The 26,737-nt window shown below is 32.0% G+C and overlaps 1 protein-coding gene and 1 long non-coding RNA gene across 5 annotated transcripts in view; one reads left to right on the forward strand and one right to left on the reverse strand.

Moving 5' to 3' along the window:
* sick (sickie) overlaps positions 1-26,737 on the forward strand; it is a 307,284-nt gene that overhangs the window by 186,233 nt on the left and 94,314 nt on the right. For all 4 annotated transcript variants that reach the window (XM_076404304.1, XM_076404305.1, XM_076404306.1 and 1 more), the window contains 6 exons: positions 906-1,167; positions 1,223-1,395; positions 2,085-2,344; positions 3,990-4,368; positions 4,659-5,198; positions 9,370-9,501. In XM_076404304.1, the coding sequence (XP_076260419.1) occupies positions 906-1,167; positions 1,223-1,395; positions 2,085-2,344; positions 3,990-4,368; positions 4,659-5,198; positions 9,370-9,501 (1,746 nt within the window). The remainder of the gene's footprint in view (positions 1-905; positions 1,168-1,222; positions 1,396-2,084; positions 2,345-3,989; positions 4,369-4,658; positions 5,199-9,369; positions 9,502-26,737) is intronic.
* Positions 1-26,737, reverse strand: part of LOC143196559 (uncharacterized) — a 126,123-nt gene that overhangs the window by 66,508 nt on the left and 32,878 nt on the right. The gene's annotated exons all lie outside the window — the stretch shown is intronic.

Genomic DNA, 26,737 nt, shown 5'->3' on the forward strand with positions numbered 1-26,737 from the left:
AACACAAAACCATTTAAACAATTTAAGAAGTTAAAACTCATAATGTACAGACAAATTTAATGAATTTATATACCACGCAAGCCTTTGGAATAATATTTTGTTTTTATTAGAGTGTCAAATACTGTAGTCTCTTTTTCTCTTGCAAAATAGATTTTATTAAGCCAAAACCGATAATTGAAATGTGATACAGCAGCATCAGCAGAGGTTTTTAAAATAGTTTGATGATCTTCGACAGCAGATTTTTCCACATCAAACAACAAAAGCAAAGAATCTCGAAAATGCAATTTCGCTTGATTAGCGTTTGTATACAATTAAAACAAGAACTTTTTTTTTTGTAAATCCAAAAATTTTATTTTGTGTTAACTTTTATTACATTTAACAATTAGGTTAGGTTATTTTTTTAAATATATTTTAAAGTCTCCTTTTACTAACTAGGGTTTATCTGGACTGGGCCTAAAATTTAACGTGGGCTCGGAACCACGGTCCTCAGCATTAAGCCTACCGACTGGCGAGTGACCAACTTTAGAAATCATCCCAGAAGACATCCGGTCTTACCCAGCCTGGTTAGTGGCGTGATTGGGATCATTTTCCTTGTCGGATTTTGCACTCTTGCCTAGAACATTCACAAATATTAAACAATTACAAACATAAATTTACGACCATGCCCCAGCAGGATTCGAACCCACGGCTATCGCAATCGTAGGAGGGCCGTCCCATCGTCTTTACCATTGCGCCACCAAGCCGGCGGTTAGTTATTTGACAGTTGTTTATATTGATACTTCGTATTTTCATCCATACAACACCTAATATGAATAGACTTATTATTTCTGTTATCTCCATCAACCCATACCAAAAAATTATAAAGTTTATGTTTTTTGTCTGACTAATATTGAATATTATTACAGATCGACTGCCATTCCTCACAAGGGTGGACCCACAAGTAGTATCCCCCTACCCGGAAGTGCCCTGCCGGCTAGAAGATGTCCCCCCGACAAAGTACGTCCTGTGGCCAGTTCTTCCAGAGCACCCAGTCCAGCCCTGAGCATGATACCCCGGGCTCCTCCCACTGCTCAGATCGCCAGTCCGTATCAAACGAACGGCAGTAGTGGGGGGAAGAATACTACGGGTCAGAACACGTCGATGTTGGATAAACTGAAGCTGTTCAAGGTAAGTGCTTCCGAGACTTGTTTGGAGTCCTTTTACTGAAAATGATTGTGTTTAGAATGAAAAGCCATCTGGTGGTAGTAATGGTAAACGTACCAGCTCATCTAGTGGTGTCTCATCTGCAAAAAGTGAGCGCAGCGACAGCAGTGTATCATTAGAAGCATATACCGATATAAAGCCAGTCAAAAATATATCCCGTATTAAGCAGACTACCAAGCAACCAAATTCAGTGTAAGTATATTTAATTGAATGATTGTTAATGCTCTTATATATTGCAGGATGTACAAATAAGTTAATTTTAGTTATAACCTAACGTACTCATTTTGTAAAATCAGTTGTTCACATTTTTACATCTATAACAACAGTTTAGGTGTTTTAAATTTTAATTACGCATCTTTATACACTTTATACACATTAAATTTCTCGCTTTCAACGCAATATTAATCGTTTGAAGGGAAATTTGAAGGTTTAGGCTTTATGCACAATAAAAATGTAACAAAGAATAAATATATTAACTTCAGTAACAAGAAATGTCCAAAGTGTTACAAGAAGAAAATAAGCATTGTCCACTAATGGCAGGGATATTGAAATAGAAATGAAAATATTAGAAAATGTAATAAGAAAATAGACAAAATAATATGAACATTATGCGACATAATACATCTTATTGTTAAAATGTTTTTTATTCTTAATTTGTTCTTTAATGTACCTTTTTCAACAATGAAAAATGTAATTTTTTAGTTCACATTCTTTGCCTGTACATAAAAGAAAAATCACGTTATGGTGATTTAAAATCTCCAATAATTAAAGGTTATTTTGTTGACAGATATCACTAACTGTTAAAGAAACTTATTTGTACACCTAATAATTTCATTAACACCAAATAAATAATTGGAACCCACATTTTTTTGTGTAATCAGAAACAAACCCAACCAACAAAAGTATAGTCCCAGTGCCCCGAAAAAAGATCAAAAAATACCAACATCCCACCAAAACGGCGGTCCCAAGATGGCCGTGGACATGGAGAAACACGCCAACAAAATAACCGGTCTGGCATCCAGCAAGATAGCGGAACCGAAGGTCCGCGTTTCGGCAATCAAGGAAGTGAAACCGTCACCAGGTCATCAGCAAGCCAACGGCAACGGTACTGGAATACCGAAACCTATGCTAGCTGTAAAAGGTACGTACATTTGATTATTTGTACTATATATTCTCAATAGTATATGTGTCGAGGAATTTTTAATATAGGGTAAGAACTGGCAACAGTGTCAAGTATCAGAATTAAATATAACGTGTTAAACGTAACGTGTTAATGTGTTATTTTGACTATAAAAGGGGTTTCGTTTGACTATAGTTATGTAATATTCATTGTGATAATTTTTTCATTTAAAACAGCATTTATTGAAAAAAATTGCTACAATATTTATTAATCAAAATATTTTCCATGATTTTCTACAACTTTTTCTTATCTTCCTGGTAACATGGCAATATTGTGTTGAAATTATTCAGTATTTCGAAACCACTTGCCAACCAAGCCATGGTACATTGATCTGAAAAAATGATAAACAGAAGGCGCTATGTTTGGGCAGTACCCTGGGTGCGGCAGAATATATGGCATTCAAGCTACAGCAGTGTATCTAACAGTATTGCTGCAATAATACGTCTATCATTTTATTCAATTGATAACTAACGGGGTCTGTAGGCATCTGCAGTAACTATGTCATTCAGTTTCAGCAGCTCGTGATATACTTCATCCTTCTAGTCCCACTATATACATCACAAGACTTTATAAACATCAATATTGCTCTCCTCGATGACCAAGTTCTTGACTTCCCTCTGACTAACCCATGACTTTTTTTGCTTGGGAATATGGTTATATATCTACTTTTCATCGCCAATCATAATATAGCACAGATAAATTTTCGTTTTTTGGCTGGCAAGTAATGAAACTGTGATATTAGCATTTTCAGTCAATAGTCAAAATAATATATCTCCTTTTCTCTCCCATCACATATAAATAGATCTCCGTATAAATGGTAATAGATCAAATTGATATCATAATCTCAAAATAATTGGAGAAATTTACGCAATTATTTCTCCAACCGAATGAATAGCTACTATCATTTTAGTAGACCGACGCAAGATCCTTGAGATTGTATCTAATTTTTATTGATTGGTCATTATTTTTATTATTTCAAGCTGTGTATTGACAAAACTCTTATTACCAAAATAATATAACAGAAGCAATTTTTTCAACATATTGATTTAATTAATGGGCTTAAACGAAATGACATTAAGTTTTACATATAAAATTATACTGTCACTATTATAGAGTATCAAAAAAAGCAGTAATCTGATAATAAACAATAAAACGAAATCATCTTTTATTTAAGATATCTATATATGCCATTATGTACAAATTATAACAAAACAATAGATTAGAGTTTTGAATTATCTTCAATAATATATTAATTTTCAATAACCTCTAATGAATTTGAGCGATGGGCTTTTTTACGTTAACTATAAGGGCATAGACCTGCACTTTTCGAAAACATTATAAAAAAAAGTTCTAACGGGGTCTAATTGAACGATCTTGGTAACCATTTCACATCATCGGTGCTATAAACAACCATAACCCTCAAATCATTCATTCATAATGTGCATCGTCCACATCCAATATCATACAATACCAATCTCAGACCGCCACAGGCTCTCAAGGACCCAACCTAATGGAAAACCCATATAAAACAAATACATTTTTAAAAATTATATCAATAATTGTTTAGTTTTAATATGTTTTAAACACAAAACTGTTTTACGTCTAGGTACCACCAAGTCAGTATCGTCCAGCAATATCTCCTCAAATCCTCACAAGCCGCAAATATCTAGAGAATCGTCGCAAACTTCCATGACTCACCAAAAAACGGCGGTGGCTTTGGTGTCTCCCATCAAGAACGAACAGCATCAGCAGCACCAGCAACTACCATCGTTACCGAAAGAGAGCCAATCGCAGCCAAATCTAGCGCACAACGTCACCAAAGACCCGGTACCAGTTAATATTAAGGAACGCGCATTGTCCAGAGACGCTCTATTATCAGAAAATACTAATAGTTCATGCGAACGAGATGAGATATCAGTGAATGACGATAGCCCTGTTTTACATAAGTCGTCAAATGGTATATCATCACCAGAAAGCATGCCCAGGTAATATTATTTAGTGTCATAAGATTAAATGAAAAAGTAATTACTCGGTTTTCTTCGCCATAAAACACCGTTTTCCCTTTTCGGAAATAAAAAAGCAAAATAAAACGAAAATGACCTTATGAAATCTTCATTTTCAAGACGCATATTTACAATTTTCCATGAGCTATTACCTTTGAAATTGCTCTATACTATGGCTTCATTACTGGAACAATATTTCTTAGAAAAAAACCGAAATTACTTGTTCCTTAATCGATTATAAAAACAACTGATTACTAATTAATATCATTCAGTTCTAGAAAAGAATCTCCACCAGACCTAACTTCTCCTCACAGTGCACCCCTGGAGACTTTATCCGAAGCTCAGGAATTACCCGATGATTGCTACAACCAAGTGAAACACTCGCCAAAATCACCACCAGACAAAGAACAAAGACATCCGGACAGCCCCAGGCTAACTACCATACCCAACCATATCAGACAGACCATATCTAAAGTGACGGAATCAATACCCATGGAGAAAGAGCGCAATATCAGTATGAGACATATCAAGGAACATAGTTTTGGTGTTGCTAACAATAATATTAAGAAAAATGGAGATATTCGACAAGGCGTTGGCGATAATATCAACGGAAAGATGGATCAAATGAAGGAGTTTGATGGTAGAATCGTTGTTTCTAAGAATATGGTTCCTAGAGATAACATCAGCATTGAACCGATGCGACCTTTGATGAGGGATTATTGCAGTACTTTGACGTTACCCGGGAGACAACGGAATCCTTATAATAGAGTACCAGTTGACGGTGATTACTGTGAAATATCTTTAACTAATGGGTAAGTAAATGTATCAACACGTTAAACAGTTTATCTAGATCTTATATATTTTTGGGAGCTGAAACTATTTTTGGTATGAATATTTATTCTTATCTCCACAATTTCCAACTGTATGATACTCATTATATATCTCCAAAAATAGGGAATATTTTACATATAATAATTTAAAAAGTTAAGATTATTGTGTAAGGTAGAACTTTAAAGCTTATCAAAAATTTGTCTATTATATTAATTAACTAGCGACCCGCCCCGGCTTCGCACGGGTGCAATGCTGATACTAAATTAAATACACTACAGAAAAAATATGAACGTTATATATAAAAACATAGCGGCCCGCTCCGACTTTGCACGGGCATAAAATATATATGCCTATGTCACTCAATGAAAACATGATTAAAATCGATCCAGTATTTTCGGTTCATTCATTACTGCCCTTGGCCTGCAGGCATTAAATTTGGAGTAAAACAATTCCTCTTGCCCTATACTTACTATGAAGATTTCCTGCTATCTTTGGAATATCTAAATTCATACAATTTTTATTACATTACACATTTTTAAACGCAAATTTTAAATTTGTAATATCTCCGAAAATATTTGTTTAATTTACATGCTGTAAGGAACCATATTGATCTATATTAATTGCACACTGTATTTAAGGTACTTAATTCGATAAGGATTAATGCCGTATTGCTTAAAATAGCTTCGTAAATATGCCATTTTCTCACGTAAAAAGTAAACAATAAAAATGGTTAATGTGGGTTATCCCTAAAAGATAAACATATACCATCGCGGACTTTTTTGTAGACCTTTTTATGGTGTACAATACTGTAGTACATTAATTTGATCTAACTCGTAGGTTTAGGCAGCGTTTTTGCTAATTGCTAAATAAGACTAAAAAATAGGTTAATTTACGACATCACGTTAGAAACCTCTAAAATTAGCAATGTTGCTTTAGTATATTATGCATGTATTATACATATAAACCTTCCTCTTGAATCACTCTATCTATTGAAAAAAACCGCATCAAAATCCGTTGCGTAGTTTTAAAGATTTAAGCGCACATAGGGATATAGGGACAGAAAAGGCGACTTTGTTTTATACTATGTAGTGATGGGTTTCGCAATAAGCATGGGACTATAGAACAAGTTCATAGACTTGTAAACAAAATAAACACTGACCTAAATGCCGAAAGATATTGTTCGGCTGCTCTTCTAGATATATCTCATGCTTTTGACAAAGTATGGCATACGGGCTTGCAGGTAAAACTAAAGAAACTTCTCCCTCATCCACTGATAGACATTTTATTGTAAATCAAGGCGATGAACATACCGAATTAAATCCCATATATTCAGGAGTACTGCAAGGTAGTGTACTGGGTCCAGTACTGCATCTTCTGTATACGGCCGATTTGCCCACCACAAAAATAACTACTGTGGTGACATACGCAGACGACACAGCATTCTTGGCATCCCATGAATCACATCACTCAACAAGCCCTAGACCTGTTAGGGTGTAGATGCCATATCCTAACCTTTCAAAACCTAACTTCACAAAACTTCATGACAATCTGGAATTTCGTCTGAAATTTAGAGTAGCTTTTTGTTATTTTCGAAACTTCAAATTACTATTGACTGTATGGCAAAGATCTAACCCACTGTCACGAAAGTTTGTTTGAGGATCTCAAAGCAAGATGAATTTTTAATACAAGATTTCAATTCATCGAACTGAACCATAATATATTGCTTTCACATATATTGTCCCTTTCACAGAATTTTAGGCATTAGGTTTACAAAAATATACTCAAATTACGCAAAACTATTGTAATATCAGGATAACGAATTAGAAATAAATTCGAAAATGCAAAAAAAGAAACTATGGAGCTATGTTATTAACCATATTACACTCCATTTTGCTGCTACATAAATTTATCTTGAACCTAACATTGGGTTCACTATGTTTTATTCATTTTATATGACTTTGGTTTTATTTATCTACCCATTGTGCCATTGCGAGTGTTATTTTACAATAGATTCTTTTGTCTTTAGACCATAATACCATTTTAACATTCTAGAAATATCTTTAACACAGCTTTTTTTCATAAAAAACCATGAATATAAGCTTTGATGACGTATTTATGCGGTCTTCTCGAATGTATCTAGATTGTACTACACAGTAAATTAAAATATGTGTTGTAATATACATAACTTTAGAATTTATGTATATTTTTATTCTGGTAATACGATTATCATTAATATTAGTTTTATGCTTTAATTTTTACCTTTTTAACATGCACCACTTGAACTTAATCCAGTGTTACACTCAAAGGTTTGTTATGTTTATTGGCACTAATTAAATCAAGAGGCAATTTTCTTTTGTCGGTTTGATATCTCTAAGGACACATAGCCGTCTTTTTTGTTCGTCCTCTGTTTTATTTACAAATGAGTGTTTTTGGTAGATTTGATTTCTTAATCGCTTTCCAACGAGAACAGTCAGTATCTTCGGCACCTGTTAAGTTTAATAATGTTTGTTTAGCAATCCCAACATTCTGTTGCTGTTGATGTCCTGCTTTATTTCATTTTTTTGTGCATTATTATATCATGTTACACACTCTCTATTTTTTTCTTGGTTAGTTATCAACATAATGGGGTTTACAAGTTATAAGATATATAATGATTGTCTATAATGTTAATGTAATTGTTTGGAATAATTTTCGATAGCAAGGAGTCAACAAAATATGGTATTTTGTTGACATTTGTTAGCCCACATGTTGATTTAATAGTAGACTGACATACATATTCACCTTGCATGATTGCATAGTACAGTGCACACTGTACAGGGGTAGTACACCTTCAGAATATAAGAAATGTTTGACATTGCGAAATGGTTTTCTAATTTTTTTAAAGAATTTGAGTTAGTCATCTTTTTCTAATCTCGCTCTAGATTTTGTATGGATTTTTACAAATGTAGCTTGTATCTTGCACGTGTCATACATAGCAGCTTCATAATTCATTGTTCTATTCATATTCTCAAAGGATCGGCATTTTAATTGGTTGTCAGATATTTATAGGTGCGTTTAGACATTTGTGACTAAAAGTATTGATTACTGATTAAAAGCACCAGTAATAACATAAATGATAAACGACGGCAATTTCGAATCGTATTCTAATTAAGGTCGAGTAAACAATAACCAAGAATAGAGTTAAATATAATGTAGTGACTGTGTGAGTTAAATGTAGTGACTATTTATCATAAAATATACTTTGTAAATGTATTTCACATATGTGATTATTCACAACATTCTATACTTTTATCATCAACAATGTCAACCAAATGAGATACAAACTACATCAAGTGCTAACCGTAACCGGCAGTGACAGATAAAAATGATGTGGCTGTTGTTAATGTCGGAGAAAATTTTATCTGGTCCTCTAATGTCTAATAAATTTACTGAATAAATCTAAAAATGCAGTCATACACCTAATATTGCAACCTTTTTTTGATATCTTTATTAGGTACGCTTAGTACAATCTTAATTATAAATTAATTTATTACTACATTTCATTTGTACTTGAATTAATTCACAAGCAAGACGAGTGCGAGAAAATACATCAATATGTATTCCTCAATTATAAAATTATAATAAGCTATAGTTTACACTAAATATATACACTTTATATAAGTTCCTATGGTTTGGTTCTCTTCAATCTTCTGAGATCCTGCGTGCTGTCCAGCAGTTGTATTGCTTCCACGTTAGTATGATTTCGTATCTTATTTCGTGTTTCAAGACGAAATCTTAGATAACTTCGCAAATCTATTTGCGTTCCAGGTCATCGTGCAGTTCTTCGTTGATTACGTAGCTTTGGTAATCAATCGAACAACCTTGTTTTGACAGCGTTGGATGACTAGTTGATTTGAATTTTTAGTGTAACCCCATATTTGCAGCCCATAGGTCCAAACTGGCTTTATAATTGTCTTATAAATCAACCTCTTTGATTTTAGAGCAAGTTGAGAGTATCTTCCAACTAACCAGTATATTTGTTTTATTTTGGTTCTAATGTGTTTTGCTTTGTGTCTAACATGATTTTATGTTATCAAAATGAGGAAATAACAAATAATCTGATCTGACCAAGTTAATAGTATTTTAAATGATCTAACCTCACTCTTATTCCAGATATCTCTCTGAAAGCGAGCTAATGCGAGGCCCCAACCCCATGGAAATTAACGATGGATACCTATCCGAAGGAGGAGCTGTCCTATACGCTCGGAGACTTCAAAACATGCCAACCCATCCAGTTCCCAACGGGTAAGTCACACCATACCGAGTCACAAGCAGACGAATTGAAAAATTTAGCTGCCAAAACTCACCCCCGATATCACGTCGTTTTCTCCTTGTTTCGCATCCGTTTCCATTATGACATCGTAAATTTCCCGTCCGTACGCCGACCATACACCCTCCCCCCTCCCGCCGCCGTACCGTTCTCGCGCCCGGCGTCGATTTTCCCCGTTCTTTTTGTCTTCCCCGGTGCCGCAATCCAATTGTGAACATAAATCACATTGCTTCAGCTGCTAATGCAGTTTCGACCGCCCCATCGGAATCTCAACGAGTCCGTGTTTGCGGAGAAAACAATATGCTAAATCACCCAAAAGAAAATAAACAATGGAATGATTGATTGTGTATTCGGCATCGGGCTCGATATAAAGTAAATTTGCCCGAAAAAAGTTATTGAGGCATTTCTTGGGCGGTTTTTTATGCGTGACTGTTCGATTCGCTCGAAGCATGGATTCGTTAGGGAACAATGCTGATGATTTGTGAGTCAATCATCTTGGGTTTGACTGAAACTTAATTTGTTTATAACAGTTGTAGTAGAATGTAGAATTATTCAAACATGATGCTTTATGAAGAAGCATTTAATAGGAAAAATTGTAGATTCAATTTTTTTTATTAAGCATACAAGTATAATATTTTACATTCATGTGCTCAATTATGTTGAAAATATTCGTACAAAGATGATGAACTGATAGGCCCTCAAATACGCGATAAAACTTTAGCACACTAGATATTTCTCATTACAACTCTTATTATAAATACATGTTTAGCTTTTTAGCTGTTTTAGATTGAATTATTCAAATTATTCAATAGTTAGTCATGCTATTCATGTCTATATCATGACAAAATTATAACACATGTTAAAAAAATGATCAAAATTAGCGTTGGGAACAATCGACTGAAAACAGTCGAAACACTCGATAGTCAAAAAACTAGTAACTGAAAATAGTAATTAATATTTTCAGTCAAATACAACGTTCGATTGTTTTTTTCAATTCGTGATGTCAGACGAAGATGTACGAACCTTTTCCTGTATAAATTGTGAGAGATAAAAGGACGGAGATATATGCTTGAAGAAGTTATATTATATGTTATACATTAATGTATGTTGTTATGTAATATGTGTTGTACCTTAACAATCTATATATATATTGTCAAAAATTGTCATTCATTTAAGTCAAATACATTTTTGTCAAGGTTCCTGTTAGGACGACACAGCCAGAGCGTTAAAAATCAGTCGAATGAAACTAGTAGAATCAAAAATAGTAACTACGACTGAAAAAGTCGATAGTAAATAGTAACAAAATCAGTCGGACCGAAAATAGCGACTAAAACCTGCCGACTGAGACTGCCGTTCGTACTTCGAAACTCATTAGACTGTTATCAAAATACAATTTAACAATCTTGAATAACCAAATAATGTGATACAAGATGAGTGGAAGAAGTTAGATCAAAATATGTTAAAAACTTATATCATACAGTACCAATGGTTGATACCACTGATTGAAGTTGTGAAAAAGAGAAGATGTAGCCATTACTGAAATAAACATTAAAAATTATTAGTTTTTTTCTAGTTCTACTTTTTGTAGTTTATCTAATTGTGCTATAGTTTTGTTGAGTTATTCGACCGGCAATATTTTACTCAAAACCTACTTAAGTAAATATTAGCGGTTTATTTGTAACATTTTTAGCAAATAACGTCACTAACATCACCGTCTTTAGCAGTATAATATAATATGCTTGAAGAAGTTATATTATATGTTATACATTAATGTATGTTGTTATGTAATATATGTTGTACATTAACAATCTATATATATATATATATATATATATATATATATATATATATATATATATATATATATATATATATATATATATATATATATATATATTGTCAAAAATTGTCATTCATTTAAGTCAAATACATTTTTGTCAAGGTCCCGGTTAGGACGACACAGCCAGAACGTTAAAAATCAGTCGAATGAAACTAGTAGAATCAAAAATAGTAACTACGACTGAAACAGTCGATAGTAAATAGTAACAAAATTAGTCGGACCGAATATAGCGACTAAAACAGTCGATAGTAAAAAGTAGTCAAGTACTAAACAGTCGATAGTCCTTTTCAGTCGATAGTTCCCAACGCTAATCAAAGTGTTAAATATTTATTTCAGTAATGGATACATCCTCTATTTTTCACAGATTCAGTTTTTTTGGCAGCGTTTCATACAGATTCTTAAAATAATCTTGCACGTGCTAGCTCACCCCAATAATTTTCAATAATATTCAAACAAAGGGAACGCTCTGGGCAAATCTGAATATTGTGTTCTGAAATCAAATGTGTCTTTAACAAGTTTTGCAGTATACGCAGCAGCATTGTCTAGCTGAAGTGTTGTTTTGGTAGCATTTTCTGTAGTTTATGAACAAGGCCTTCATACCAAACCTTATCGAAGGCTTGTGCTACATCTGAAAATATAGCTGAGCATACTTTTTTACTTTCGTAGGCTTTTTCAATAACATCTGTTATTCTGTGGACCTGGTCAATTGTTAAGTGCTTGTTAATAACCCCAAACTGGTGTGTTGGTATTAGATTTTTTCTCTCTATGGTCAGTTTTATTCTTTTCAACGTATATAGTACTAATTAATAGCAAATAAAATAGTAGTTGGGATCAGATCTAGATATTTCTATTCATCAGACCATCGATTTATTGATCATTATTAAATATTAATAATAATAAACTGTAATAATTCTAAACAAACTAAAGTACTCTATATTTTAACACCATTCTATAAAATTAATAATGACGCGACTTTTGGAGAGTTCTTTTATTATTATTCTTAAATAATAATACACCAAGATACCATTAAATAAACACCATTAATAAACAAGCTTAAAAAGCTCTTAAAACTTTTGCTAGTTAAACCCATGAAGCCACAAACTAAAATAAATATGATGCAATGTTAGTTTATTTTGTAACCATAATAACCAAAGTGGTATCAATAATTAGATACCGTAAACATAATAAAAGATATGTAAATATTGAAGTATGCTCTGAATTATAATAAATAATCTCTGTTAATAAACAAGTTAAAATAAATTAAACTACTTGTTAAACATTTCAAATATTATGTCATACTGTTAATACTGACACAGATATGTGAAAATTAATTTTACAAGGGTATGTTTATATAGTAAATATGAACAGAATCCAGGCATTATTAAAAGAAGTAATTCAGGGAAATATTTTAGGCAATAATTAATATCAAATAATTAGTCCATTTGTAACATTCATGTAACTTCTCCATATAATCTTGAACTACAAAATTATTATATTTTGGTATGGTTTCTGTGCCTCCTATAAGAAGTTCATATCAGTCAGAAACACTTCTTCTATATGAACCAGGAGGTATTTTTATAATTTACTAAAGTATTCGTATTATGTGTTTTGAAAGAAATACAAAAATAAATTTAATAGTATCAGTTATATTAAATTGGTCGAAATTTCCCGTCCAAATTATACTTTTCAGCAAGACAATACTGCCGTTCGTACTTCGAAACTCATTAGGCCGTTATCAAAATACAATATTCGAATTTTAAAATGGCTAGCGTGCTTGTCTGATTTGAATATTATTGAAAACTTTTGTGGCACGATAGCGCGTGATGTCTACTCAAACAGTAAACAATTTAACAATCTTATATAACCAAATAATGTGATACAAGATGAGTGGAAGAAGTTAGATCAAAATATGTTAAAAACTTATATCATACAGTACCAAAGGAACTGATTGAAGTTGTGAAAAAGAAAAGATGTAGCCATTACTGAAATAAACATTAAAAATTATTAGTTTTTTTTCTAGTTCTACTTTTTGTAGTTTATCGAAATGTGCTATAGTTTTGTTGATTTATTCGACCTGCAATATTTTACTCAAAACCTACTAAGTAAATATTAGCGGTTTATTTGTAACATTTTTAGCAGATAACATCACTAACATCACCGTCTTTAGCAATATAATATAAAAGCAACAAATGTAAATTTACTAAAAATTGTAATGAAAAAGATGTAGTGTGCTAAAGTTTTGTCTTAAGTGTGTACATTCTTTTCTTTGAATGATACTCAACTGAACGAGAGTTAATCGTTTATAAGCCAACCTCTTTACTGCAAACATAAAACATAACCAAAACAAGCCGGCTAATCCACAAATAAATCGACAATCATCATATTAATTAAAGTCGACTTAACTTCTTGCAAAGTTACCGCACGAATCCCGTTCGTATATCAACAAAGAACCGCCTACCGCCCGATACCCCCCACACCACCCCCCGTTATTCTTGGTCTTAAGCAGCTTATCGACTTAAAGGGACGAAAATCATTTTTCGCCCCGTTCCAAGAATTAACCGTGATGACGATGCGGAAATTGGGATAAACCCATCCGGTTGCAACTGTTTCCGATGGGAAATCCCGAAAGGGGCAGGAAATTTAGAAAGGGTCGAAAAAGCAGAGGGCCAATTATTTTACGTTTAAGCGTAGAGGATAGAAGGTGCGGTAGGGCGGGTTGGCCGAATCAACGATCTTTCGCGTTAAATAATGTAAAACATTATTTAATTATATCGTTTTTAACACAAAATATTTGCGGTACTTAATTATAAAGGATTTGGATTGGATTAATAAACTATATTATCAAAATTGATCATTAAAGACAATTGAAAAATAGATGCTAAATAAACTTCTTTTGATCTAAGAAAATAACATTGATATAATACTTATCTAATAAGAAATCAAATAACTTTGGAAATTGTAAGAATTTAGTTATTTTACTGACAATTATGTGTTTTAACCAACTGTCAAATTCTGGCCTGTTACAATCATTAGGTGCCAAAAACTCACACCTCAAGCATTTAACCCAGAGATCACCTCTTCTGTTTTCTGATAAAAATTGCTGGCAGAACATACATTTTGCATTTTCAGGGGCTTCTTTCCCTTCTATGGCATCTGGCTCAATGTGAAAAGTGAATCAAATTCCTCTTCACCATTTCTAGGCCTTTTTTCTATCCTTTGCCTTTATTCTTCCCATACGTCTCGTCCAAAAGTTGAAGAAAATTATCAACGTTTTCTTTATTAATCCCAAATGGTCTTGCAAATAACGTTCTTGTAGGCTTTCTAAGTGATAGTTTGGACAGTTGTAGTAACAATAACAATTAACTTTAACATATATGCCATTCTGTGAAGATCAACCCTTGTCAATTCATTCAATTCGTATTCCACTAAAGCACTTTTCAACTGTGTACCTAATACTATTTTGAGCATGCAAAGTCGTTCTTGGTACTTTATGGAAAAAGGCCCTCAAAATATTTTGGGACGAAATAAACAAAAATCCATGTTAAATTGCTTCAGAAATCATAATTTTTAAGATATGTGAAATAGACGGATATTCATTCATTTTGTGGTAATACACTTTTCACTGTATAACTTAGAAATTAAATTTTGAATAAAAAATATTATAGTATCTAGCTATTGAACGTAAAATTCTTTATAATTCTTGTAATTTTTATACCTACAATTATTTGAATGAAAACAAGTGTAAAAAACTTGAAAATAGAAAAAAAATGACAAATTATCACGATATATGGAATACATATTGGAAAGGGGCACTTTTTATTCACAAGATAAAGAAAAAAATCTAAATGTTTCTAAATGTTCTCTAAAAATTCTCTGGCTCTAAAAGTTCATATTCATCTAGATGTTCATATAATTTTATTCATCTCAAGTATTTTACTTGTTTTATATACATTTTCCTGTATATTAAAATAAAACAAGTGACTAGGTTTTAACGACATAAAAGGAAAAGATCGTAACACACGGACCTTACATCAAACTCTAACGGTAACATATGGCTTTTATAACTGGTAAGTGGCCGTGTAATCAATTTCAGGGTGTAACAACGCCCGAAACAAAATATAACAGTTTATAGATGTAACTCCGAAAGAAGAAAACAATTTTTTAGGAATGGTAGACCAATATTTCGTCCTATTTTCGCATTGGACGTTCGCAGGAGTCTTACGAGGGGAAAATGAACCTACGAGAGCCCATTCTCTATAAAAAGCTACTCTCTCATAATCATCCACTACGACAGTGTTGTAAGATTTTGTTAGTTAAAAAATGGTAAGACTTGATTTTAAGTACTCAATTTCTGGAACGTCATTTAAAATCATCTGCGATTAGATTTTAGTCTCCTTAAAAGACTCAAAATAATGTTCTTGAACGAATCTTTATGAATAACCAGAAGTTCAAAGGAGCTAAATGAGCTGAATAACATGGTTGCGAGATGATATATAGACTTCAGAGAAATGAACAAGGTGCAATATATAATTAGCCAACACTTACATAAAATATATTAAATTTCAATTTAGTTTTATTATGTTTGACGTTTTCATTGTTTTTTCCATGTCCATATTTCGTCCAGAAATTAGATAGTTTATATTTTGTGATATCAATGTTTTAGAAGAATCAATGTAGTCAAAGTTTGAAAAACTTATCTGATATTAAAAATCAAAATTGTCTCAATAGACACTCATTTTGTTAGTCAAATTTATTAACATACCTTTGTTCTTCACTAAATAACTGAAAATAATATAAATAAAAGCTTTTATCTGAGGTATTTTAAATATTAATGAAAACGAGAGAAATGAAATAAAGTTTATATGGTATATTTCAATATCGAAGTAACAACATCAAGTATAACAGCATATTATTGATATATTAGCTTTTCATTTGCTTTTTTCTCACCACTAATGTGTCCTAAATATTCCTTGTTTATTTGGAATCTTCTCTTTATATTCTTATATTTATTCCAAATGTATACTCTAAACATGTAACGTACATACACTTCATGTTTTTAATAACCACTAGGAACATTGCCACTTAAATTGATGTGTACACATTTAACATACTCTATGAAAAAGTGTTAGATAACCAGGTACATGTTATATGCTCTACTATTTACCATTTATATAATATTATTTGTTGACAGTTTACCCCACTTCTTGCGGAAGGAATTGGTAATGATTTTTTATAACAACTATTTTTTCGCCTAACTATTTTTCATTCACAGTGTACAATGATTGAAATGTTCCCATTTGTTTGACTGGACATCAATTATTCTATGAACAACATTTTCTTTTAGAGATATAATTATATTCTAGATAGTTTTTAGTTTTAGCGCAATATATATGATGAATAAACTGAATAAGTACAAGCTTCAAAATTCTGGGTATTGATCTCGTAGTAAGATTCTCCACCAAATCGCATCCATAACTGGTAATAAATTATTCGTATAACTCTATAAACCCGATACATACTTTTTTAGGATTAATCTTTTCTGTCTTCTCTCCAAAAGGTCTATTTTACCAAACAAATCTGTGAAGAAACCACATTAGTTGAATTCTTAATAGAAGCGCACGAATGCTAAGTAATACTAAATGCGTTAATTAATTTTTTGATCAGAAATTTCTTCACAATGATGGCCTTATGAGATGGAGGTTGTGTGTGTCTTATGAGATGATGTAAAAACCAACAGATTTATTTCGTAAAATCTAAACTTTTTCGACGAATTCGATTGCTTTCTTTCAATTTTGAAAACGCTATTTCAGCTGAAGACATTAATAAGTAATGCCGGCCAGATCAACACTTGAAACACGTATTGGTCTACTTTCGATCATGCCAAACTCATTTGCTGCCTCAAAATGCGAGAAAGTACTGGCTAGAGTAGAGAAATATTTTGAATAATGATAATAATACGTAATACACAATTTTACAAGCACATTGAATTTATTAAGAAAATTAATGTATCAAAAATAATTTGAAATTACCACTTTTAGTAACGTTTGGCAACATAGCCGATTACGAGCTATGAAAAAGGTTTTCACAGGTGCGTTTTTCCCCTGGGGACCGTCAAATTCGCCGGAGTGGAAGCAAGATGAAATTTCAGCTCTCCAACCTAAATGAACAGCATTCTCCCTTTTTAATATTAAAATGATAAATTGTTTCTCTACTTTTTTCACTTTTGCTGATAGAAAAATTAATATTACCGCCTACTCATTGTAAAGGATACAGCACCCGTAATTCTTTGAAAAAAATCTAATTGAATTAAACTTTTATTCTTTTTACAAACTTGATGATAAGATTTTTAAATTATTTTCATTTATTAATATTTTCATTATTATGCTTTTATATATAAAATAATTATTTAGCATGCTAAACCGCTCATCCAGCCTGATACAAAATATATATAAAATATATCTGGATAAACATTTTAATTAGATAAAAAGTGGAGCTTTTCCCCAGCAGATGGTATTTGTCTTGGATCGGAATTACAACAGGTAGAATAGGAATTTGCATTTAAGTGTTTCGGAATGTTTTAAGCATTGTCGTGTTGGAAAATAATTTTGTTGTATCTCTCACCATATTCCGGTTGTTTTTTCTAATTCTGCCAAATACACCGCTTGCACCAGCAATTGCAAAGCAAAAAGCTCTTCCCAATGTTCCTGTCTTCCTTGTATGTTTTTGTGAATCCAATAGTTTTCTTTTACAATATGTGATCTTATTCCAATAAACTGTTAACTTTACTGTTAACTTCAGTTGGAGACTTTGGTGGCTGAACATATTTTTATTCATTGAAAATTGACAAAACACACTTGGGCTGTTGAGCTGACAAAGTAGAGTGCTGCAAATAATCTGAATGAGAGATGATAGGAAACCGTTCTTCACACTATTCACTGAACATAACTGTTCAGTTCTCCGGAGAAATCTCGTTGTACTATGCTAAAACTGGGCTTAAGCTTCCTCGTAATAGTAAAGCTAATATTGATATCTTCGGAGATAAAGACAACTTCATTATCTTAATTTGTTATATTATTATTAAATTAATAAAAGAATTATATGTCAGAATTCTAAATAGAAAGAAAATTGGCCGTATCTCCATATTACGTTTAATTATATCAGTTAAAACATAGGTTACAGTTAAATTGGATAATCCAGTTAACTTACAGTTTATTATACACAGTGTTCAGTCAACATTTCAAGGTGTTATAAAGAAAACAATTTTTTTTAAATATATTTTTATCAAAATGTTTAGATCCATCCTTTTACATACCTCTAAACAAAAGCATAAAGACGTGAACCTTTAGACTGTGTAATATTTTTTAAATTTATTTCTTTTTGATTATTTTTCTGTAATTTTGCTTGTTTAGATATGATGATATTACTTGGACTAGTTATAAAGGAGACCTTAAAATATAACAATAACATTATTTAGTCTCATATACTCAGAAAAACTTCCAATATCCCTTCAGCGCTTAAGTTTTCTTAAAACATTATGATTTTCGTTTAAAGCTTACACTAATTAAATTTTATTCAGAATATAAATACAATATTTTCTTCATAATAAAGTGAAACATCCCCTCTACATCATCAAAGTCTGTGTTCACTGAGTTTAAGGTACTTAATTCGATAAGGATTAATGCCGTATTGCTTAAAATAGCTTCGTAAATAAGCCATTTTCTCACGTAAAAAGTAAACAATAAAAATGGTTAATGTGGGTTATCCCTAAAAGATAAACATATACCATCGCGGACTTTTTTGTAGACCTTTTTATGGTGTACAATACTGTAGTACATTAATTTGATCTAACTCGTAGGGTTAGGCGTTTTTGCTAATTGCTAAATAAGCCTAAAAAATAGGTTAATTTACGACATCACGTTAGAAACCTCTAAAATTAGCAATGTTGCCTTAGTATATTATGCATGTATTATACATATAAACCTTCCTCTTGAATCACTCTATCTATTGAAAAAAACCGCATCAAAATCCGTTGCGTAGTTTTAAAGATTTAAGCGCACATAGGGATATAGGGACAGAAAAGGCGACTTTGTTTTATACTATGTAGTGATATATATATATATATATATATATATATATATATATATATATATATATATATATATATATATATATATATGTATGTATGTATGTATACATATATGGAATATATGAATATTCAGGCCTTATATGCATATATAAACACAAACATAATGCAGTGACTTCCGGCCTATTCGCCTACATAGCGGGCGTCCGAGGCGGCCAAAACACAAACCTACCCTATCAGATGTTATGGGCAACCACCACCCTAACGCACATGCGCACAACAATCGATTCCCCCTTCGTTACAGACGTAAGGACAGACGGTTTTTTTTGCCCTCAACTAAAGTCGTGTTGGTTCTAAAATAATGTAGTTGTCGGAACGATTGAAATCGATCTCGTATTTCGCAGCCTGGTGATTAGTTAAATCGGTGACCGATGCGTCCATCGAGCGGCCATGATCGACGGTCACCTCGGTGATGGGGCCCCGTGATAACTTCGCGATAGAGAAGCACCTCGTCAAGAAACAAAGTAAGATATTGTTGTATGAGTGTGTAGTGGATTAGAGCTCTAACAGTTTTGTTGTTAGCATCTCATTACGTGTGTATACAAACATTGCATTATAGAATAAATTAGTAGTATTGTATATATATATATATATATATATATATATATATATATATATATATATATATATATATATATAATCAATTATGAATTCGTTAATTATAGAGTTAATTTCGATTGTTTGATTGTTGAATTTTGAGCCAAGACATATATTTCATCTTGGACTTCTGGATCTTGGATTTTTCTTGGACATATATGTAAATAAGACAAAGACAACGATAGATAACATGATACTATCTTATCTAGAATGAATAAACATCTATTAAGTTAATCAACGGTGGCACTAGACCGAACGACAATATTATATTTCATCAAAAAATATGTAGTGAAATTGGTTCATCCAGAAAAGCAACGTTGGTAAAAGATTTCTGCAAGTCCAGTCAATTGCTTACCGATTTATGGGATTAGTTTTCAAAGATTTAAGACCTCTAAATGTATCTTCGTCAGAATAGCAGTGTTATAAACATAATCCCCTTGTTCTTTATTATCGCCGCTAATACGAACATATTTTGTTAGCTGCTTCTTTTTCTCTATTCAGAACATCTTCAATTTTTACCTTCATACATTTTTAATTTTGTGAATCAAAAGTTTGTGTGAAAAGTTCATTCTTTCTTCGTCATCCATAAACCATTAAACATTGTTTATGTCACAATACAGAACACTGAGTCAATGGACATCAAAATGCATCAGATGGCTTAATTATTGCAATTCGAATTAACTCCTGAATTAAGAACTTTTCAATGGTACAATCTGTTTTTTTAAACCTTTTTCATAGAACTATTTGTTTTTGCTTTTAAAATAGACTGAGACATCGATGATAACTTCTTCATTTGAGCCAAAATTCCATCTCTGAAACATTCTTTTGTGGTCTACAAATAGACAGTAGTCACTGAAGACCAGATCGGGACCGTAAGGAGGGCGGCAAAGCAAATATAAGAAATTCATTCAATCTAACCATTCAAAGTTAGTTGTTCATTATTTTCGTTCATTCAAAGGTCTTTCTAAATTTCAAATTGTATTGGAACCTGTATAATCTGTAGTAGTTCCTACTACTTAGTATCAAATTATTAAAGTATCAAAAGATTATTTAAACAATAAAGATTGAAATAATATATAAAGACAATATATAAAGCCAAGAATAACTAATTGTCATACATCCATAGTTCTTCCAATAAAACAACAAATGCATGTCATATATGATGTCAAATATACTACCAAATGCAGTTTGCAAAAATGTATGATTCATTTTAAACTTGGAGCTGATATTTCGCGAGTAAATCGTTTTTATAAGTTTTGTCGGTGCTTTTAAGTGATGATATTGACACGAAGAGGAAAACAAAGAGCGCTCTGCATAACCAAAATAAAATTAAGACGAGGATTTGAAGAGATCACTCGATAAAACCATCAATGGAAAAATGACCATAATACGAGCAAAGACATGACGCCATTCTTCAGCATGACCACGCTTGGCCACATGTTACAAAACTAGTGAGTACTTGGAAACATTAATATGAAGATGCTAAATCAACCGCCGTATTCACCAGACTTTATTCATTCTGATTAGTGCTTGTTCGCACGTGTCAGTAGTGACCTGTCTGATCAGCCCTTCATTTCTTATGAAGTTACCAAATAATGAGTTGATTCATCCTTCATCCTTCCTTTGATATATGATCCGTAAATAACCTGCAAGATGAGAACAGTGGCAGCTGTCGAAGGACAATACCTTAAATAAAATACAAATAAAGCTTCATATTTTAAAAAAATTAAAACTAATTTATAGGCCCAATAGAAGAAAAAATAATATTATCTCGAATACTTAATAAATACATCATATCGATTTTTCTAAACCGAGTCATTAAAATCTGTGACAACGAAAAGGAAATAAGAGAAAACAACAGACTATCAATTCGATACATCCAGATAAACTTCCTGCCAACTTGGCCAGAGGCCAATAGAAAAAGAAAAAACGATTAGGAAACGGATAACTTCCTTGTTCTTTTCCGATATTATTCCAGTATATGTATATATATATATATATATATATATATATATATATATATATATATATATATATATATATATATATATTATATGTTAGATAGTTTATACCTATGGCCTTTCGGCAGGAATGAAATTAAATCTCAATGGTCGTGCTTCGAACGAAAAACAATTCTAAAAATATGATCACGTCCGAACACTCGGTTAAATGTTATTTAAAATATCTCGACTATCCTTTTATTGATGGTGTTTCTATGAATACTTCCGTTTTTTCTCGTTCCGTGTGTCATATGATCTTCAGAACTGAGTGAAAATGACCTAGTGTTACCACTTAGCTCTTAACGCATTTTAAATCAATGAAGAGTAGCAGGATTTCTAAAAAAAGCATTAAAATTATTGAAACCGATTTAATTTTTATTCAAGATCCAAGAATAGTTATAGATAATAGATATAGAAACGATTGAACACATTTTTCTCGTTATTTTTAATTACTTGTTCACAAATTTTACTCATTCTTTTTAGTAACTTATTTCAGTATTTGTCCAGTATCTACCATTCATTTATTGTAGGTATTCCAACAACTATGCTGCATTAGGCATCGATTCTTCACTTTCCTATCAAGTTTATCCCATACTAATTCGAAAGAACAGAGGTCTGGCGATTGTAATGGCCATTTCATTATTTGCAAAACTTCTTGGTTTCTTTTTGGTTCTAGGAAACCCTGACGTACTTTTGATGAATGTTTAGTGTCATTGCCTTGTTGAAAACCAAAACTTCGGCCAATTAGATTCATTGCATTTTCCTGGGGTATTTTCAGATAACCTTCTTTATTTTGTTTTTCATAATTTTAATCATGTGTCTCCATCTTTAACAGTCTGCACAGTGCATTCTTCTGAAGTTCATTCACCTTCGATCGACACCCAAAAACAAATCAATTAGATCTAAAAAATTGAAATTTGTACTCTTTTGGAATAGGACATATTTCAATTTGTTTCCGTCCATTTTGTATATGTTTGAGCTCACTCCAGAAAAATCTTTTATAATTACTAGTTAGTCTAGGGTTTTTTTAATTAAACAAAGATTTTCTTTCACTAATATACCAACAAATTATCTTTTATGTTATCTTTCTGCTTTGTTGTAGATGTAGGAGTTCCAGATCTTCTGGTCTTGATTTCCTCCTCTCTTTGTTTACTTTCGTGTAAAAGTATTATATACACCTTTACATGAAACTGAAAAGTTACTCTTTCGTCTTTTGCTATTTTATTTCAAAGAAACGAATATGTAGTGATATTTATGATAATGAGTAATAAGTAAGAAGACTAGTGTCAGAATTGGTTTACTCCTTTTCGTTCTGGAAATTACGATGTTCAATATCAATATATATCCAATACTACCAATGGGAAAGTGCTTATTAATTCGCCAATTCTACTATCACCAAGGCGATTGAAGTTGGTGATTTAAGACAAAAGACAGAACTGATCAACAGAAAAGTTATTTGTCTTTCATCATGTCATTACTAAACCACACAGGTCTTTACTGCCACCATATAGCTCAGACTTTGCCCCATCTGACCCATTTATATTATAATGTGATATATGGAAGATCGTTAATTACTATCCTATGCTATTCATAAACTATTATATGGGTCTATTAATCAGGTTGAATGATAATATACGTTTTATTGTTTGTTTGGCCTAAATATTCGAGTGCGGTGGCACTCTTTCAGAGTATTTTACACTCCTTAAGGTTTCCTCCAGAGGGATATCACACTGGCTTTTATGATGGTACTTTATTATGAAATTTCCATAGGATGGCTATGTTGGATTTGCTAGTAGTGCCCCATAATTCGATACCAAACGTCCATATAGACCTAAGAATTAAGTTGTACAGCAATACCTTGTTACCTAAGGATAATATAGACTTACATAAGCATAAACCAGTATATCTGTTTCAGTTTAAGTCCAAATTGTTTACGCTTTATAAGTAAATATTTCTTCCAAGTTAAGCATCGATGCATATGCATTTCCAGATGTTTAACATTATCTGATTGCAGAAGTTTATGATTATTAATATTTACCGGAGGATAAATCCTCTTACATAGGATGAACATCACCTGGGAATATTTGGTATTGTTTGCCTTTATACGCAGCAGCTACAATGGATTTAGTTGAGATGAAGTTGGAGGTTCCTTGTGACTGATATTGGATCCTCATGAGATGATAAAAGCGTCGTATCGTCAGCAATGGTATTTTTGAGGTAGTAAAGTGTAAAGGTATGACTTTACCAAATCTATATAAATAAATTTTCCTTGAAAACATGATAATATCAAAATTACCAAATAATTATTACATAATAATATTTGGAGTGACTGTAATAACATTCTGATTTCTGTAGTTATTGATTACATGGTCTCAATTTATCTTTTATTTACATTTTAATCTATTTATATCTTTTTCTAATGGAAATAATTGCTTTTAGAAGACTTATCGCTAATCATCGATTAAGACAAATATTTAGAAAACATATACAAACGAACGTTACAAACGAATAACGAATTATTCCATTCATTAGCTTTGGGATGTTACAATATCTGAAATTACGAGCACATTATTTATTTATTTATATGTTCCAAACGAATCAGCAATGTTATAGAAAAAACATTAGAAGAAAATAAATTTGGTTCTGTAATATTTTTAGATGTTGCTCCAGTCTTCGATAAAGTTTGGCATGAGGGTCTAAAGCATATAATTAAAATGCTTATTAAATGACTAATATCCTAAAATTTTGGAGTCATATATAACTGATGATACTTCAGAGTTAAACAAGAAGATGGTGATCCTGAATTGAGGAAAATACAAGCAGGTGTGCTACAGAGAAATGTACTGGGCCCAGTCCGTTATCTGCTGTACGCTCGGGACTTACCTACATTCAATGAAAATGTTGTTACTGTATTTGTAGATGACAGTGCAATCCTAGGCATTGGAGATAACAACACTGAATCAACCGAAAAGTTACAAACAGCTATTGCCGATATACAATGTCAGACAGGAAAATAACGCATTAAAATAAATTAATGCAATACACCAACAGAAGAATCACAAACCAGTAGATATAAAGCAGTAAGTAATTCTGTATAGAAATGTGGAAGCTACATGTCAAGACCTCAAGCTAAAATACAAAAAAAATACTGGTTATTGAGTATATATTCAGCTCCATCAGTATATAAGAAGCTTTTGCTTTACCAACAAGTCTTGAACCCAGTGTGGACTTACAGCGTTCAACTCTGGAGTTGTACCAGCCAAAGCAATAAAAATATCATACAAGGTATATATATCATACATTCACAACGGCAATCTGTATAAGAACATGAAAACAGAAACTGTCCATAACGTTATCATGCCCTAAGACATGAACAGTATCTTCATGAATGTTGATCATTGTTGAAATTCTGCAGAGCTTAGAACTTCAACAATCTGCCCGTGGGCAATAAGTATTATAATATAATTTCCGTTATACAATATAACTCTACTGACATGTAGAAGATTGCTTCAGTAAGTGAACTACTGTACAAGCTTATAATCTAAATCTTATTCTAGATACTATTCTAACTTATTCTAGAGATTATTATATCTCACTCTATGTGTCTGTTAATCAGTTCGTATGGTAATTTACGTTTGAGCTACGCACTTTTACGCGAACATTTAACTCTTTGGCGAGTGCATTGGGTTGCACTAATAGTCTTTCAAGAGTACTTCGCACTAACACTACGAATCACACTCGTTATGAGTTCTAAGAGCATATCGCGCTGAATCAGTTTGTTGGACACGCAATATGGGGCATCGACGATAACTCGCAACACTTTATCTAAGGATAAGTTAGATTTACACCATATCAGCCAATACATTTGTAATAAATTTTTCATACGGAGAATGAATCCATTTGAAACGGTTTACTAAGAAAGTTAACTATGTTATTTTCTTCTGTTGCGGATATTTCAGACGGGTACGGATTAAATACTTTTATTAAGTGTTTAGTTAAAACTTCCGCTTTATCTTTATCATTCCTAGCCCAGGTATTATTATCAATTTTAAATGGTGGATGATGGTATTGATGTTTTTTAATCTTTTTTGTTGCTTTCTAGAGAGAATGTTTCATTGCATCAGTTGGGGTTAAGTTGTCTAAATATTTTTGAATTCCTTGACTTTGTTCGTTATTTATTAACTCTTTTATTCCCTTGTTGTATTTTCTCTTGTTTTCTTCTGTTCTTGTTTGTTGCCATTTGCAGTTTTCTCTTTTCACCAATTTTTTGTTCAATGCTGCCTCTTGTTTATTTTTTTTATATTTATTGCTGCTGTTTCTATATTCCTTTCAGTTTTGAGAGGTAAATTTCCTCAATAATGGCGGTTTACTAAGAAGATTAAAGAGTGTAAAACTATGTGATCTAGTTCAATGAAGTTATTAGTAAAACTCAGTGCACATCAAAAATAGTGACAGTGATGTTAATCTCTCAAAGTATTTATCGTAGAATAAGTATTTTGTAATTTTAAGGTTGTAACAAATTAGCATAAAAACAAATAGTTTATTAGTGTTAAAAAATATATTAAATATATATTCCAACAAATTACAGTTTAAAATGAATGTATTTCAGACGTTTTAATTACTCGAATGCG

The sequence above is a fragment of the Rhynchophorus ferrugineus genome, unplaced genomic scaffold (genome assembly GCF_030347505.1).
Source record: "Rhynchophorus ferrugineus isolate W39M unplaced genomic scaffold, kcgeb_rfMv2 rfM4, whole genome shotgun sequence".
NCBI classification, from domain to species: Eukaryota; Metazoa; Arthropoda; class Insecta; order Coleoptera; family Curculionidae; genus Rhynchophorus; species Rhynchophorus ferrugineus.